Source organism: Erythrolamprus reginae, chromosome Z, assembly GCF_031021105.1.
Source record: "Erythrolamprus reginae isolate rEryReg1 chromosome Z, rEryReg1.hap1, whole genome shotgun sequence".
Classification (NCBI taxonomy): Eukaryota; Metazoa; Chordata; class Lepidosauria; order Squamata; family Dipsadidae; genus Erythrolamprus; species Erythrolamprus reginae.
This window is the reverse complement of record NC_091963.1, coordinates 138,038,957-138,057,613: the sequence shown is the minus strand read 5'-3', so window position 1 is coordinate 138,057,613 and position 18,657 is coordinate 138,038,957. Positions and strand designations below refer to the sequence as shown.

Sequence of the window (18,657 nt, the reverse complement as noted above, 5' to 3'; positions counted from 1 at the left end):
CTGGCTCTTCAATTCCTCCATAGCAATAGTACTTAGACCAGTGATGGTGAACCTATGGCACAGGTGACACACGAGATGTTGCCCTAGGTCAGCTCCAGTGTGCATGTGTATGCCGGCCAGCTGATTTTTGGCTCGCAAGGAGGATCTGGGAGGGTGTTTTTGGCTTCCAGGGAGCCTCCGGGAGGATGGAGGATGGCGTTTTTACCATCTAGGGAAACCTTTGGAGTCTGGAGAGAGCAAAACATGAGCCTACTGGGCCCATCAGAAGTTGAGAAGCAGGCCGTTTCTGGCCTCCAGAGGACCTCCGGAGGGCGGGGAAGTGTTTTTGCCTCTCCAGGGATTGAATTATGGGTGTGTGCACTCAAGCTTGCGCGATAGCATGGAGCACGCTCTTTCAGCACCCAGGAAAAAAAGGTTTGCCATCACTGACTTAGACTGTAAAGCAGTCTCGAGCGGTTTGCAGAGTCAGCACATTGCCGCTAGCAATCTGAGCCCTCATTTTACCAACCTTGGAAGGACCGGACGCTGAGTCAGCCTTGAGCCGGTCAGGATCGAAGTGCTGGCATTTGGCAGAATTAGCCTGCAATACTGCACTCTAACCACTGTGCCACCACAGCTCTTCAGATCAATCCACTTGGTGAAGCTTATTAGTTTGGGTTTTGTCTTTGGAATGGGAGAGTTCACCGCGGCCACTTGACCAGGGTTAACACTCCACGACCAACTCAGTGTGAGACAATTCGACTCAGGCAACTTGCCACAGAACAACTCACTGTGGGACAATTCCAACAATTCAATTTAATCATTTAAAATAATAATTTTAATTGTTGTCATTCACTTTTCATTTTTTTTCTTTGGCATCCTCTCTATAAAGACTCTATTCCACCATTTCTTTGATATTAGTGTAACTCTTGCCCCACTGCAAATTGGCCATGGCGAATTGTCCCGCGCTTAGTTGGTGAGTCTGGCCATGGTGGGTTGGCTGTGGTGAGTTGCCGTAGACCCTTAAAAGGGCACAGGTTCCCCATCCTATTGAGGGTCAAGAAAAATGTGCCCCGGAGAGTGTTCCCTCTAATTTTTTTTTGGGGTGGGCGGAAAAGTATAGTGTCTGAGCAGCAGTCCCTTTGGGACTGGGCGGCACAGAAATAATAAATAAATAAACAACCAATAAACAAATAAAAAACCCACCCTGTTTTGCCTCAGAGAATTTCAAAGTAAAATACTGTACTGTGTGTCTATAACAGTGAGCTCATAATAGGGCAACTCTATCAATATCAAAATGCCACTTAAATAGTTGAGCTGGTTTCAAACTAGATTTTGATTTTCTTTCTCTCTTCCTTACTCCCATTCTTTTTCTTTCTCTTTTCCTTCCTCTCTTTTTTCTATCTGTTTCTCTCTCTTCCTCTCTCTCTCCTTCCCTCTCACTCTTTCCCTCTCGGCTTCTGGGCAGGTTTGGAAAACTCTGAGTTGATGATGATTTTTAAGTGAGCGATTGCTCACTGCTCAGCTTAGAGGGAACTATGGCCCCGGATCTGATCTGCCTCGGCTAAATATTCCCGAATCCTCAAATTGGAATGGAAAAAAAGCAAGAGACACATGCTTTGCCTCCAGCTCTCCCATAGTTTAAATAAAAAGGAGAAAGAATGCACATTTCATCACTAAACTGTCTTCAGGATCCCAATTCTAGAGTTCGTGTACATTTCTCGGTGGGTTAAAAAGAACACACCTTTTAAAGTTCATGGAAAGTTGATTAGCCCGAAGGCTTTCAAACTAGTTTTCTTGACATGATTAGTTTTTCCATATAGTTCTTGTCTGCGGGCTGATGTGGGTTTAATCCTTAGCTTTTCATGCATATTTCATGTCTGCTGAGAGCTGTAAGTAAAAGCAGAGATGCGTTACATAAAGCAAACAAGCAATCCATATCATGTTGAAAAAGCTACAATTCTAAGTGGTTGCCCCGTTCATATGTTAGCTTTCTGCATGCAGCCATTTCATCGCTGGACATTCCCACACAACAACTTCGCTCAAGACGGGGCGGCTGAGAAACTGAGTCATCCAATGCCTTTTCTGCATGTATGAAGTTGTTCTGGAAAATCAGGTGCAGTCCCCTCTGGTATCTGTGTGCCTGAAGTTATGCTCCATCCACTAGGCCAGGGGTAGGCAAAGTTGGCTCTTCTATAACCTGTGGACTTCAACTCCCAGAATTCCTGAGCTAGCAAGATTACTTCAGGAATTCTGGGAGTGGAAGTCCACAAGTCAGAAGAGCCAACTTTGCCTACCCCTGCAGTAGGCTCCTATGAACCCCTCCTTCTCTTTCCTTTTCTATACCATTTCTTTCTGTGGCTGGGACCCATATTTTAAAAGCAAGAAGTACAAAATGTATTTTCAAACTGAAAATATTGTAAGCTGGAAGCACCCTGTTCAGAAACACGTCCTATGAGACGAGAACTGAAAAGTTCCCTTCCTTTTGGATTTGTAATATTTTTTTTAAAAGTTTTTTATTTTTCTCCACCTTAAAAACACATACCGTGTTTCCCCGAAAATAAGACACTGTCTTATATTAATTTTTGCTCCAAAAGTTGGGCTACGTCTTATTTTCGGGGAGTGCCTTATATTTCTCAAATAAGACAAATTCACAGGCAGAAAAGCTGACACCCCCAAAGAAAGTGTACCGTACGGTACACTGATTACGGTACGGTACCTGTCAGTATGGCACCCACACACACAAACGACGGCACTTATATGGTATAACAGTATACTCCCGCTATTGCAGCTTCCGGCCACCAGAGGAACTACAGTCTACGCACTGTAGTGGAGACTAATGGCAGTGAGACAGCAGCAGACTGTCTGCTGTACTGGACAGTACAAAGCGATGGAAGGGGCCAGCAGGGGACACCACATTAATACGGTACCGCTATGAACAGCTTTGAATGGTACCGTATGTTTTTCCACCGTACCGTATGTAAACTTGACTACGCCTTATTTTCGGGGGGTGCCTTATATTAGCAAATTCTGCAAAACCTCTGACATGCCTCACTTTCGGGGTACGTCTTATTTTTGGGGAAACAGGGTACATAACACATATACCTTCAATAACCAATCGTGTTTGTAATATATCTTACATAAAAAATAATAGAATATCCTAAATCACATTTCAAATTTCCAATTATTCAGTCTTTTTAAAAAGGAACAAAAATATAACTCCAGTAGCTAATTTTAATTTGATAAATGACTAAATCTAAGTCATTCTTTCTCACTTTTCCATTCTGATAATCATATTCCTAAGTCTTAATTTCTATTTCCAATCTGTTCTAATTTAATTTTTGGTATATGTTACATATTGACCTAATGCTGCCTCCTTTTCTCTTTTTGTCATCCAAGGAGATAGGCAGGTGAGGGAGTTGCAGTACCCACACAGTGGTAAGGGCAAGTGTGCCACCCAAATTTTTATTATTTGACCATGGAGGCTTAGCAATGGCCAAAACCTCTGGTTGTAAGTCCCTTAGTTCCACAGCACTGCAATTTAGAACTATCATTGAACAAATGGTCATTAAGCAGGGAATACCTGTAAAACATATATTATAGTGTAACAGAGTGCTCCAATAGAAAAAAATTATCTCCTGAAAATAATAATGTATTATTTGGGATTATATTTATATTTAAAAAGAAAAAAACTTGCCGTTTGCATTTTGGTAATCAGTGAGGTTGTTATCACTTTGTTCTCCAAAGCAAACAAGATTTCAAAATAAGTAGCTCAGGGGGACTGAAGACCAAAGCTCACATATTTCTCATTTTATCTCTTTCGTATTAAATTTACATTAAATATTTGTAATGTTTTAAATGCAGCTTCTAAAGTCCAGTTTTATTCAGTGCTAATAGGCGATCAAAGGAAGGTTTGTCCCTACTGGCCTCCTTTGGCTCAGCTGCCTCCAGGAAACTTTCCAAAGACTATTGATGTCTACTAGGGGTAGTTGAAAGAAAGAGCATCCCTGCTTGATTACTGCAGGCCACTTCTACTGACTGCCGGTTGCCTGCAGTTCAATTCCCACAGGCTCAAGGTAGAGTCAGTTTTCCATCCTTCCGCAAAATGAGGAGCCAGATTGTTAGCGGCAAGACGCTGACTCCGTAAACTGCTTAGAGAAGGCTGGACAGTACAGTAGTCCCTCACTATACCGCGCTTCACCTACTGCGGCTTCACTTCATCGCGGGTTTTCAAGAAATATTAATGAGAAAAATCATTCGCGGATCTTCGCTGGTTCGCGGGTTTCTGAGGAAGTCGATCGGCAGATTTAAACAGCCCGCGGAACTCGATCGGCAGGTTTTTCAAAAAATATATATCTAAAATTGTAAATACTGTATTTAAATACTGTATCTACAATAAATCCCGTGTGGGAAGGGTTTATAAACACTGAAAACAATGAAAACTTACCAAACAATTACAATATAAATACTTAAATAAGGACTATCAGTCGATAAATTCCCCATCGCGGATTTCACCTATCGCGGCCGGGTCTGGAACGTAACACCAGCGATAGGTAAGGTCTTACTGTACTGTGAAGCGGTATGTAGGTCTAAGCACTATGGCCGTTTTGCATTTCTTACATCTGACTTCTCTCCTCTCGTCTCCTTGCAGCCAGTTCTACCCCACACGGCCGTGTGCCTGGTCTGTGGGGAGGCCGGGAAAGAGGACACAGTAGAGGGTGAAGAGGAGAAGTTCAACCTGTCGCTCATGGAGTGTACCATTTGCAACGAGATTGTGCATCCAGGCTGCTTGAAGGTGAGAGAGGAGAGGCACTGCACAGTCGTCGCGGCCACGCCCCAACTCAGGAATATTGCACCCACTCCCTTCACCTGCCCCGGTCTTTCTCTTTGCAGATGGGAACCGCTGAAGGGGTCATCAACAACGAAATTCCAAACTGCTGGGAATGCCCCAAGTGCAAGAGGGAAGGCAAATCGATGAAAGTAGGTAGTTTGGGGTGTGTGGGGGTATGTGTGGGCGGATGGGTGTAAGGGTGGGGGGAAGGGGTATTATCTTTGAGAAGGGAGAATCAAAGAGTGGGTGGGGTAGAAGCCCCCACAGGTTCATTTGCTTCAAAGCAAAACAGGATGGGGATATAAAGGAGGAACCATTTACATAGGTCTCCTAGAGCAGTGTTTCCCAACCTTGGCAACTTGAAGATATTTGGACTTCAACTCCCAGAATTCCCCAGCCAGCATTCGCTGGCTGGGGAATTCTGGGAGTTGAAGTCCAAATATCTTCAAGTTGCCAAGGTTGGGAAACACTGTCCTAGAGGGTGGGGTTCCCCCCCCCCCCTTATTTCATGCTCTAATTACTCACACCTACCATTTGCAACGATGGATCGGGGTCTCCAAACCTGGCAACTTTAAGACTTGTGGACTTCAACTCCCAGAATTCTCTAGCCAGCATGTTGATGTTCTATTCTAGCACAGGGGTAGGCAAAAGTTGGCTCTTCTACGACATGTGGACTTCAACTCCCAGAATTCCTGAGCTAGCATGATTGGCTCAAGAATCCTGGGAGTTGAAGTCCACAAGTCGTAGAAGAGGCCAACTTTGTCTACTCCTGTTCTAGCAAAACTGGCTGGAGAATTCTGAGAGTTGAAGTCCACAAGTCTTAACGTGGCCAAGTTTGAAGAGCTCCAAGTTGATACCCTTTTTTCTACAGTCCCCCCCCGTCCCCCCTCCATACCCCCAATGAAGAGCAATGCTCTGTAGCTAAGACAAGTAGTCCTTTAGTTATGACTGGCCGCTTAGCGACTGTTCAAAATTACAATGAAACACACACCCCTCCCCCAATTGGTTTTTACGGTTACCATCCTTCATAGTTATGTGGTTGCATTTTGGACACTTTTTGCCTCTACCCACAGTGGTCATTTGCAGCATCCTGCAATCATGTGACCATGATTTATGGCTTTCTTTTTTTGTTGGAAACATCATGTTTATTTCAGGTTTCTTGCAAAAAAAACCAAAACAAAACCCTGCCCATTGCATACAATGACTTAACCATTACAGTTGCTTAACAACCCCAACCACAAAATATCATCAAATGGGGTCAGTCATGCGGCGGCCCTGCTTAACGACTGGCCCAGCTTATGACTGCGATCCCAGGCTCACTGACAGTCATAGGTCAAAGACTACCTGTAAAGAAGAGGACCGTCTCTTGGATAGAGCCCTCTGCTTAGGACCTTTGTGCAGAACAATTCAGCTGGCTCCATTGGATGTAACGTCCAGAAAATATCTATCTGGCCTGCTTTCCTGAGCCCTGCCTCCAAGCAATGCCTTTCGTGTCCTGAAAGCATTGGGGAGGATTGGATAGGTTGGGTTAAGCCAGTGCTTCTCAAATAATGGGGCGCCCCCCCGCTCTGTGGAGCCACAGAACGATGGCAGGGTGGCGTGTGTGACTCCAGGGAATATGCATGGTCCCTCTCAATCAATTCCCCTAGATAGGCAAATGTTTTCCCCGTTGCAAGCGGCTCCGAGGCCAGAGGAAAATGTAGCGGGGCAGGGCGGCCGCTCCGGTTCTTGTTCTCTCGGCGGGCTCCGCAGTACCCATGAACAGGATGGCGAACTGCTGCTGGACAAGGAGGGACATCCTCTGCAGTTGGGCAAAAGCTTCGAACGGCACCCTAAAGCCTCCTTCCACACCCTTCGCTGTGAGTGCCCGGCAGATAGCACTTATGGACCAGGCCGGCGACCCCCAAAACATCAGCTCGATTAAGCTGTCCTGGCCCCGTGTCAAAACACTAAAATTCCATTTGGGCTCAGATCAGAGAGGGTTTTTTGGGGGGGGGGGGTGTTGAAATGTTTATGTCAGGGTGGCTCCTTTCAGTATTTAAGGAAAGTAACACTGAAGAGTCCATCTTGAACTTCAAAAGTAAACTTTACTAAATCAGAAGTGAATGCATCAGAAGCAAAGCAAAGTCTGGGGGAAAAGGTGCGATAGTTGCCCGTATCAAAGTATCCCACTTGGCCCCCTTTGGAAAACAACCAATCCCCGTTGTCCATCTTCGTCAGGTGGACGCATCTTCACCGTCGCGTCATGCTTTTTGAATGCACGCCACTAACGGACCTCCCTATAACTCAGGAGAAACGAAACTCCTCTGGCCTTCAGCAGAAGAAATGAAAATTACTAGGGCCCCTCCGGAAAGCCTCCCCTCCCCAAACCCCTACCCCCACCCTCCATTACATATGACAGCTGAAACGTAGTTGAAAGATGGAACAGCGAGCCTGACGTTTTACTTCTTCCTGGGTGGGGGGGACATAACAGAAAATGATTGAGAAGTACAGTAGTACCCCTAGATACGAGTATAATTGGTTCCAGAAGGGAGCTTGTATGTCGAGCAACTCGTATCTGGAACAAATCGCTTTACACTTTGTTTTTCCCCTCCGAGATAACCAAAAGCAAGGATTCTTACGCCACCTAGTAGACGCTCGGCTTGTATCCCGAATTTCAGCTCGGGTCTAGAACAGAAATTTCTCTCCCCTCGTGGCTCGTATCTTGAAATACTCGCATGTGGAGCAGCTCGTATCTAGAGGTACTACTGTAGTAGATTAAGCCAACCTTTTGGGCACTAGGGATTGTTCCGTGGAGAGAAGGTTTTTTTTCCCATAGACCAGAGAAAGAAGATTTTGTGTGCTGATGAAATCCCACAGATGGGGCTAAGCTTGTTTGCACGGACTGGTTTCTGGTATGCCACGGACTGGGGGGGGGGGGGGGGTTCAGACCCCCCTGAGTTAAGCCATAATACATTTGTTTTTGTTTTGACGGAGCATCCCTGGTGAAGGCATCCTTCTTGTGGCTTATTCATCAAAATGGGATGGGGGGGGAAATGAGCTACGTGCAAGCGTGTGAGCTCATCTCTACCTCTCTTCTGTCCACCCTCCTCCTCCTCCTCTCAGGATTCAGGGGATGGCACCGGGAAGCGGCGTTCGGACAACGGCGAGGAAGGGGTCCGGTGGAAGCTGACCGATGAGCCTGCTCAGAACAAGAAGAAGTTGCTGCCAGCACCGCCTTTGCCCCCGCCACCTCCCGAGGAGAGTCCGGTCCAGCCGAGTGCTCATAAGCGCAAAAAGGAGCTGCCAGCCCCTGAGACGGGACCCAAGAAGAAGGTGAATTGTGGCCCCGGGCTCGGACTATGACTCTCAGGCCCCCTGTCAGGCCTTCTGCCGCACGAATCCCAGCAACCAGTTAGGTCCCACAGAGTGGGCCTTCTCCGGGTCCCGTCAACTAAACAATGTCGTTTGGCGGGACCCAGGGGAAGAGCCTTCTCTGTGGTGGCCCTGACCCCCTTGAACCAACTCCCCCCAGAGATTAGAATAGCCCCCACCCTCTTTGTCTTTTGTAAGCTCCTTAAAACCCACCTCTGCCGTCAGGCATGGGGGAACTGAGATATTCTTTCCCCCTAGGCTTCTACAATTTATGCATGGTATGTTTGTATGTATGTTTGGTTTTATAAATAAGGGTTTTTTAGTTGTTTTAGTATTGGATTGTCTTAAAGGTGAAGTTTTGGGGGTTTGGTGACGAAACTACAGAGTCAGGTGGTGAGTTCCAGGTACAGTATTAACTACTTGGTTGCTGAAATCGTATTTTCTACGGTCAGGTTTGGAGCAGTTTACTTTGAGTTTGTATCGTTTGTGTGCTCGTGTATTGTTGTAGTTGAAGCTGTAGTAGTCGTTGGCAGGAAGGTCGTTGTAGCAGATGATTCTATGAGCTGTACGTAGGTCATGTTAGGCCACTTCACCTCAGTTGGTTAACTGTGGGTGGTCTTTTCCGAGATCGTTTCGTTCTTCATTACAGCAAAGTAATTTCCCTTGACCTGTTTAGCTCTCCTTCAGCACTGTCTCTTTTCCCATGCAGTTCAAAAAATCCCCCCATCGCAAAGAGACTTTGAAGAATCAAATCGTTGTCCTTGTCACTTTGTCCCCCACATCCTCCTAATGATGTCACCCTTTAATCGTGGTGTATACCTTACTCCCCTTCCAAAGGTTCTTGACATTCCTTGATCCCAATTAAATCATTTTCCCTTCTCTGTTCCAACTGAGGTTGTTAATTAGCAAATCAGTTAAGGCTATGCTGTTCTGCAAAGCTTTTGTGTGTGTGTGTGTGTATGAGAGGTGTGTGGGTGTGTGGATAGCATTTTTGTTGGGGGAGCTGTTGGCTTAAGCAACAAAAGTTGTTATGGTGTTGCTTGCTAACTGGTTTTAGCAGCGCTACTATTATTTTATTGCAAACTGAATAGGCAGCATACAAATAACTCTTGGGTATCTTGGCCACTACTCAATTTTTCTGACCTCACCTGTTACCCCTCGGTGAGCCACATGATGCTGCTGGGGAGCATGGGTGTTCCTCTATGTGGTGAGGGATCCATACCCATAGAGATCACATGGCTAGTGCCTAATTTGTGGTGTTTGTGCTACTACTATCAAAGTTGATTATCAACTTTAAATCTTTTTCTGGTTATCTGAAGGAATCATGCTAACTACACCAGGGGTTATACTGAGTCCTGCCTTATGACTTTCTGCCTCTACCCACAATAGACTATTCCAGTTTATATTCCTTCTACACACTGCCTATCTTTCCGCCCCAAGTAGGAATCTCTGGATTGAGGATGTGTTAAATGCTATGGATTTGAGAGCCACCCTGGGCTTTGTGCAGTATGCTGAGGGTCACAATCCAACAAAAATTCCACGATTCCAGTTTTTCAGATTGTTTTGCTCATTTCCATTCTGCGAAAGCTGCAATAACTGCTAAAAAGATGCATTAGCAAGTCAATACTTTTTTTAATTTTTTTGCCTGCGTACTAAATCAGGTGTCCAACTTGGCAACTTTAAGACTCATGGACTTTTAAAATCCCAGAATTTTCCCAGCCGGTGGAAAGTCATTCTAGATTTCTGGACTTTTCATGTGCTTAATTTGGCTCTCCAGTTTGTTTGTTTGCTTGTTTGTTTTTGTTGTACATACTCCTGATCAGTTGGAGGATGATGAAGATATTGAGGACTCGGATTCAGATAGTGTTTATGAAGTAGTGGGGGGGGGGGGCGGGATTACAGGTAGTAGAACAGGTGGGAGGCCAGCCATAGGATGGGACTATGAGTTCAAGATCTAGTGAGGGAGAATCAGACGCTCGCTGGGTTAATCCTAAATTTAGAAGGATTCAGAAACGTAGAGAGCAAAGGTGTGGAAGAAGATATTAAGGAGAGGAATGGGTTAAATATTGTAGTGAGGTAATTGGCACGTCAGGGGGCTAGTGGAGAAGAAGGGTGGCGTTTCAACGTTGCTGAAAAGAAATATGGGTGTGTTTTCGCCACGCTAAAGTAAGCCAAAGTGTTTTGTATTGTATTTAGTCAGTGCTGCTGTCTTTTTAAAAGCTATGTAGTTAGGAAATAAATCTTGTCTAAGTGAAGCAGGAAAAGGAATGTGAGAAATGCAGCTAAGAGAGAGATAACGGACCGAGTGATGTCTGGAATGTGTTGAAGTACAGGAGAGCAGAGAAATAAACGGAGTTGCTTTATTCATGAAACGATGCATTTAATGAGAGTTATTTGTAATTACTAAACTTCTACCAGAAACCAGAACAGTTTTCAATATTCTGAACCCCAAATTCCTTACTTTCGGTATCAGAAGAGGTGACTTTAAGTAACATGCTCTGGTCAAGAATTCTTACTGTCTTCTTTCTTTCTTTCTCTTTCCAGTTGAAAGGTACCCGGGAAAAACATTTGAAAAAGGTGAGTAGTTTTGCTTTTCTCACCAGGCTGGACCTCATTATGCAAGAAGGGCCTGTGCATAAGACGCCAAGGGGGAGCTACTGCATGAACGCTGCTGCGGTGGGTGCCCGTTGCCCAAGATGCTTGCTGAAGCGCACAAAATAAACAGAGCCAGTGCCGCCCGAGAATTTCTTAACTGTTTCAGGATTGAAGGCGAGGGTTTTTTCTCAACTGTATAGTGACAGGAGATGAAACTTGGGCTTATCACCATATTCCAGAGAGCAAACGTCAATCAATGCCTTGGGCCATACCCATTCTCCTTGAACCAAAAAATTCAAAACTCGGCAATCGGCGAGAAAAATCTTGGGAACACGTCGCGCAGAAATCTTGGGCACCCACCGCAGCAGGGTTCATGCTCTTAGCATTCAGGTAGCGTATTACAGCGCGCACTTGGCACTTGGAGGGAATGAGGACGCTCATCTCTAGCCTTCACCACCACACCAGTTGATGATCTGCTGACCTGCTCATTAGCTTCCGCTGGCTTCCCACTAGACGATCGTAATACCAACTCCCCCTGCGAACTTTCCCCACGAGAGTTATGTGCACTGTAACCTTACTTTCCAGATAACCCTCATAGCTCATCTTATATTTAACAGACTGGTAATATATACCCCCTGTATCATTTAATTACCAGTCCTGGGGGGAAAAGGGACTTATGACCCTTTTTCACACTTATGTCTGTTGCAGCATCCCCGTGGTCACCTGATTTACATTTGGATGCTTGACAACCGATTCACATTTAAGGCGGTCTCAGTGTCCGGAGGTTATGCGACCGCCAGTTGTAGCCTTCTGGCAAGCAAAGTGAATGGGTGAACTGAGTTTGCCCTTAACCAGGGTGTTACTAATTTTAATAACTGCAGTGATCCACTTAGCAAACGTGGTGAGAGACGTCGTAACATACATCTTGATCTCAATTGTGGTGGCCAGTTGAGGTCTACCTGCATGCATATAGTGTGGTTCACCTCCAGGCAGATCACATAGCCAGGGCGATATTTACCTTCATGGCATCCACGAGGCCCTTCCATCCAATTTACTTTTTTTTTTTTTAATGTATTAAGTAATGGCTGGCATCTCATTGCCAGCTCTTTTTGTTTTTGTAATACTTTGGCCCTTTTCCCAAGAACTGAGTCATCGAAAGATGTCTGTTTTATTTGTGCTCCGGAAAGATCGGATGCTACCTGCACTACCTTTGAAGGCCATTAGGGGTCCTCATACTCTGTCCTGGCTACCGTTGCAGGGCGAATGCCCGAGTTCCTTTTTTTTTTTTTTTTGGCAAGAAGCTGACTGGCGCCTCTCACTCATCTTTCTACCTGCTTTTTTTCCCCCTTTTTTTTTTCTTCCCGCAATCCATTTCACTTGTGTGGGGCTTTTTTGTTTGTTTTAAGGGCGCCGAGCAACCACTCGATGGAAACAAATTGGATTCCATGCAGACCTGGAGCCGCATGGGCGGTGGTGACTTCGAGGTGAAAGGAGCCATCTCCCACCCATCTATTCACCTGAGCCAGATCACAGCCGGTGACTTAGAGGTGAGCCCGCAGGTGGGGGGCAGAGGGAGGAATCGGCTCACGCCCCAGGACAAAGCTGCTCCCTTACTTAAGACCTTGACAAATCTGGGGCAAGAGAGGTTAGCTGTATTCACACAAGTTCACACAAGAGCAACCAAGATGATTAGGGCACTGGAGGGTAAAACACATGAAGAATGGTTGCAAAAACTGGACATGGCTAGTTTAATGAAAAGAAGGACTAGGGGAAACATGGTAGCAGTGTTCCAGTATCTCGGGTTGCCACAAAGAAGAAGGAGTCAAGCTGTTCTCCAAAGCACCTGAGGGTAGAACAAGAAGCAATGGGTGGAACCTAAACAAGGAGAGAAGTAACTTAGAACTAAGGAGAAATTGCCCAGTAGTCAGAACACTTAGTCAATGGAACGGTTGGCCTCCAGAAGTTGTGAAGGCCCCAACACTGGAGGTTTTTAAGCAGATGTTGGATAACCATCTGTCTGAAGTTGTGTAGGGTTTCCTGCCTAAGCAGGAGGTTGGACTAGAAGACCTCCAAGGTCCCTTACAACTCTGTTGTTGTTATTATTATTAAGTATTCTAAGCCAGCAACCCTTAATATTTAGGGCACCAGGCTGTGAAGAGAGTTTTTTCCACGAACTGGAGAGAGCATGGCTTTGCATGTTGCCTGAATCCTGTACATGCATGGATGGGGCTTTGCTCATTTGCTTTCTGTATGTCTGGGACCGGTGATCTAAGTCAGAGGTCTCCAAACGTGGCAACTTTAAGACTTGTGGACCTCAAATCCCAGAATTCCTCAGCCAGCATTTGGTTTGAGAAACAGATTTTGGGATGTTTTGTTTGTCATTTTTCACACGGCCTCATGCCAGTCTTTCCCACATGGGTATGTAGGTTTGAAGACTGTGGCTGCCCACTTCTGGTTTGTAACTGAATACATTGTGTGAACCCATCCAACTGTGGTTTGTTTAACCAATCTGTTAAGACTGCAGGGTTGATTCTGGTAGCTATACAAGATTCACACACCTCTGGTCCCATTGCTTCCGCCATGCTGTCACGCAGTGCAAGGAACTGGAATAGGGGGTTTAGATATGTATCGCTGTGGCTTAGACAGTTTTCAGTGGGTGTCAGTTTTCCATGCTCTGCCCCACTTTTCGTGGGCTTCTAGAAGGAGCTGTGGTCATGTAAGACGGGCCATTCATAGCAATAGCCATTCTGGAAGTAAGAAGAATGAATGCTTTAACAGTTGGAAGGGACCTTGTAGGTCATCTAGTCCAACCCCCTGTCCAAGCAGGAGATCCCACACCATTTCTGACAGATGGCAGTCCAATCTCTTCTTGAAAGCTTCCAGTGTTGAAGTACCCACAGGTTTTGAAGGCAACTGGATGGTTGATTGATTGATTGATTGATTATATTTATGTGCCGCTCAATCCAAAGCAGACTCAGTCCCGCTAACAAGTGGAATAAATACAATAGCATTAAAATACAGTCAAAATTGCATAATAAAATCAGTAATATAATAACAATAAAATAATCTTTAAAAGAACCATATACACACAGCAGTCAATCTAATTCCAGGCCTGTCGGAAAAGCCAGGTCTTAACGGCTTTCCGAAGACTGGTAGGGAGGAGATCGTGCAAATCTTTGTTCTCACTGTCAGAAAATTTCACTTTATTTCTAGCTTTTTAAAAAAATATATTTTTATTGATTTTATAATATAAAACACACACACAACATATAACAAGTGCTCAGTGATTGTGCCCGCCACCAGACAAACATTCTGGCTTGAATCTCTTCTTGATCAGTTCCATCCATTATTCCTTGCCTGGCCTTCAGGTCATTTGGAAAACAGTCCGACCCCCTCCTCTCTGTGGCAGCCCTTCAAATATTGGAAGACTTATCATGTCTCTCCTGGTCCTTCTCTTCACTAGACTAGCCATGCCAAGTACTTGCAACCGTTCTTCATATGTTTTAGCCTCCAGTCCCCTAATCACCTTGGTTGCTCTTCTCTGCACTCTTTCTAGAGTCTCAACATCTTTTTTATAGTGTGGTGACCAAAACCGGATGCAGTATTCTTGGTATATGGCTATGATGAGCCCCTTTCTCAGGGTCTGGCCGGCATCCAGCTGAATGATCTCAAAGTGGGCATAGAATGCACCAGAAAGAAATGCTTCTTGAAGGCCATCAAGGAGAGAAACATCTTTTATTTTTATTTTTGATCAAATTTATATGGCTGGCGATCTCACAGAAATTGTCTCCTGAGCAGCGTACAACAAATCCACTAAAAGAACGAAATAAACTTTTAGCCTTTAGGAGAACAGCATGACTTCGCATACTTTTGATTTATAATTTCTCTACCATAAGGAGCCCTTCAGGCAAACCATAACATATCAAAAACATTTTTTTAAAAAAGCCCAATTCTTGGCCTTCATGCTGTTCCTGTCTGCTGTTGGCTTTAACTATTGCCCACTGCTCCTAAAAGTTGGGTTCTGGGAAATTGCAGGCAGTTTTGTTTTGTTTCAAAGCTATCTTTATTTTGCTTTTTTATCCTGTGTTCCCATTGCATATCTGATCAATCCGAATGCTTTTGGCTTGGCGCTCCTGTAGGTAACACATTCTTAGTAGCCTTGACCATCTAGCCATGGACTGTGGTTAGAGAATTGGCTAAAGGTTACCTTCTTCACATACTGGAAATATTTTATTTATAAAGTGGGTTGATATCTGGCATAAAAATCAAAAGAAATCTGGATGAGACTTGGCTGAAATGCAATGGAATTCTCTTTTTGTGTGTGTTTTCCTGGAAATGGTGTGTGGTTTATATGAACAAATGTAGGGGTCCTAAAGATATTTCAGTCCAAATTTCTAGTTTTAATTTTGCTGGCTACTTTAAGGACAAAAACATTCAGAAGGAAGATTCAAGACATAAATCTTTGTTTCCCTTGTCCTGGTGTTGCCCTCTCCCCCTCCTCCCAATATGGCCAGTGGTGGGATTCAACCAGTTCGTACCAATTTGGGAGAACTGGTTGTTAACTTTCTAAGCAGTTTGGAGAACCAGTTGTTGGAAGAAATCAAGAAGGAAACATTCCGTTATTGTTTCTAGACTAATGTTTATTGCCTTGCTTATAGAAACTGCCTCTCTGGTTACAGTGGTACCTCTACTTACAAACTTAATTCATTCAGTGACCAGGTTCTTAAGTAGAAAAGTTTGTAAGAAGAAGCAATTTTTCCCGTAGGAATCAACGTAAAAGCAAATAATGCATGCGATTGGGGAAACCACAGGGAGGGTGGAGGCCCTGTTTCCTCCCAGGAGATTCCTAGAGAGGCTCCATGGAGGCTTCTCCCCTCCTTTTCTGGTCCTGTTTCTAGGAGATTCCTAGAGAGGCCACACTGAGGCTTCTCCCCACCTTTTCCGGCCCTGTTTCCTCCCAGGAGATTCCCAGAGGGGCCCCGCGGAGGCTTCTCCCTGCCTTTTCCAGTTACAGTTTCGGAGGCTTGGATTTGTAAATAGAATATGGTTCTTGAGAAGAGGCAAAAAAATCTTGAACACCCGGTTCTTATCTAGAAAAGTTCGTAAGTAGAGGCGTTTGTAGTAAAGGTACCACTGTACATTGTAACAGCTAAGGTGAAGCACCCATTGACATGAGTGATGTTGAGTTGGCCACACCCACGCGGTCACATGACCACTCCTAGCCAGCTGGTTATTAGGGCAGTGAAGCCTTGAATTGTTATTTGAATTCCACCACTGATGGCACAGTAGTTAGAGTGCAGCACTGCAGGCTACTTCAGGTAACTGCTTTGTAGTTCAACAGTTCAGATCTCACCACCGGCTCAAGGTTGACTCAGCCATCCATCCTTCCGAGGTGGGTAAAATGAGGACCCAAATTGTTGTGGGTGATATGCTGATTCTGTAAACCGCTTAGAGAGGGCTGTAAAAGCCCTATGAAGTGGTATATAAGTCTAAATGCTATTGCTATTTGGCTAGTAGCTTTATTAGTTGAGAAGAGACACAGATGTTGTCAACTACTAGAAGGAGGTAAGGTTGCAAAAAGCCAAATTAAGCAGTTATAAGTAGCCCTTCACTTACCATCACAGTTGGACTTTCTGATGTTGCTCATTCCAATTGCTAAGTGAGCTTTGCCCCGTTTTGTGCCTTTTTCTCTCCACGGAATTGATGCATGTTGTTCAGTTACAACAATGTTGATAAGTGAATCTGGCTTTCCATTGATTTTGCTTGTCAGAAGGTTGCAAAAAATGATCACAAGACCTCGGGGGATGCACATGGGACATTGCCTCCGTCATAAATGTGAGTCAGAGCCCAAGTCACTGATTTTTTACCCCATGACCCCGGGGGATGCTCAAAAGCATAAAAACCAGTCGTAAGTCACTGCAGTGCCTTAACTTCGGACGGTCACTAAACGAGCAGTTTTAAGTCGGGAATGGACCTGTGTTGAATAGGTTGTGAAGTTTTTCACCATACTCTTTCTTTTCCTGCCAGAAACCAAAAGGACCACCCAGGCCTTTGGAGCCCTCTGCCCAGACAGACAAGTCCCATCAGCGGGAGAAGTTGGAGCGCTTCAAGCAGATGTGCCAGATGTTGGAGCGGGTGAAGAACAGCAGCAGTTCCAGTTCCAGTTCGGACTCGGATTCCGACACCGATTCACGGGGCTCCGACGGTTCCAGCGGAGGGGTGTCGAGCCGAGCCAACTCCCCAACCACCCGTTCGCAGCGATTGGCCGCCCTGGGTTTCAGTGCCAGTGAGGAAGAGGAGGACGAGGAGGAGGACGAAGAGGAGGGTGGGCGGCGCAATGGCGGCTCGGAGACAACACGTAACGGGAAACAGCCCAAAGCTCGGGGGAACTCTCAGGAGAAGGAGAACAATCATCGCCCGTCCAGCCGGGGGAGCGAACGGGCCAAGCAGCAGGCGGGAGGCCGGAAAGCCGGCCGGCCTGCCGGACAGACAGGGCTCCGCATGGTAGCCCGGACTCAATTTCTGAACTGGCCTTTAGTGCCATCCCCTCCTAAGCCTCTGCTGCAGCTGGAGAGGCACGTGATCCGGCCTCCCCCAGACAGCCCCGAACCCGACTCCCTGCCCTTGGACAGCGGCTCTGACCATATTGTGCAGCGGGACATTTGGTTGGCCGTCTTCCAGTACCTCAGCTACCGGGAGCTATGCGTTTGCATGAGGGTGTGCCGGACATGGAGCCGTTGGTAAGTGAACGGGCAGGCGGGCGGGCAGACAGGCTGGCAGAGAGATTTGACCTGGCAAGCTAGAGAAGTAATGGAAGGAAGAAGAGGCCATGGGATCAAATTTGACAGCTGCCTCCTGGCCCATTTCCTTGCAGTGAATATCAGAAACTCAGTGTTGCCTTGATCTACTTGTTTTTTGGCCGGCCTTCCTTCCAGCCTTGAGTTCGAAAAGCACATTCTGTGAACAAAGAGGAGGGGAGGGAGAAAAATGGCGTGTGTATAGCAATAGCTGGCTGCATAGCTAGAGGTATAACAAGCAGGAAGAGGGAGGTTGTGATCCCGCTGTATAGAGCTCTGGTGAGACCACATTTGGAATAGTGTGTTCAGTTCTGGAGACCTCACCTACAAAAAGACATTGACAAAATTGAACGGGTCCAAAGACGGGCTACAAAAATGGTGGAAGGTCTTAAGCATAAAACTAATCAGGAAAGACTTCATGAACTCAATCTGTATAGTCTGGAGGACAGAAGGGAAAGGGGGGACATGATCGAAACATTTAAATATGTTAAAGGGTTAAATGAGGTTCAGGAGGGAAGTGTTTTTAATAGGAAAGTGAACACAAGAACAAGGGGGCATAATCTGAGGTTAGTTGGGGGAAAGATCAGAAGCAACGTGAGAAAATAGTATTTGACTGAAAGAGTAGTAGATGGTTGGAACAAACTTCCAGCAGACGTGATTGGTAAATCCACAGTAACTGAATTTAAACATGCCTGGGATAAACATCAACCTAGGATAAAATACAGGAAATAGTATAAGGGCAGACTAGATGGACCATGAGGTCTTTTTCTGCCATCAATCTTCTATGTTTCTAATAGCACTTAGACTTATGTACTACTTTACAGCCCTCTATAAGTGGTTTACAACCTATTGCCCCAGGTTGTTAATTAGCAAAGCAGTTAAAGCTATGCTCTTCTGCAAAACCTCTTTAGTGTGTGTATGTGGGGTGGGTAGGTGGATGGATAGCAGTTTTGTTGGGGAACTGTTGGCTTAGGCAACAAAAGTTGTTATGGTGTTGCTTGTTAACTGGTTTTAGCAACACTCCTGTTGTTTTATTGCAAACTGAATAGGTAGAATGCAAACAACTCTTGGGTATCTTGGCCACTACTCAATTTTCTGACC

General features: G+C 45.4%; 1 protein-coding gene across 2 annotated transcripts in view; it reads left to right on the top strand.

The window, feature by feature from the left end:
- FBXL19 (F-box and leucine rich repeat protein 19) overlaps positions 1-18,657 on the top strand; it is a 50,602-nt gene that overhangs the window by 12,579 nt on the left and 19,366 nt on the right. For both annotated transcript variants that reach the window (XM_070726800.1, XM_070726801.1), the window contains 6 exons: positions 4,631-4,774; positions 4,873-4,959; positions 7,916-8,125; positions 10,709-10,741; positions 12,166-12,306; positions 16,787-17,499. In XM_070726800.1, the coding sequence (XP_070582901.1) occupies positions 4,631-4,774; positions 4,873-4,959; positions 7,916-8,125; positions 10,709-10,741; positions 12,166-12,306; positions 16,787-17,499 (1,328 nt within the window). The remainder of the gene's footprint in view (positions 1-4,630; positions 4,775-4,872; positions 4,960-7,915; positions 8,126-10,708; positions 10,742-12,165; positions 12,307-16,786; positions 17,500-18,657) is intronic.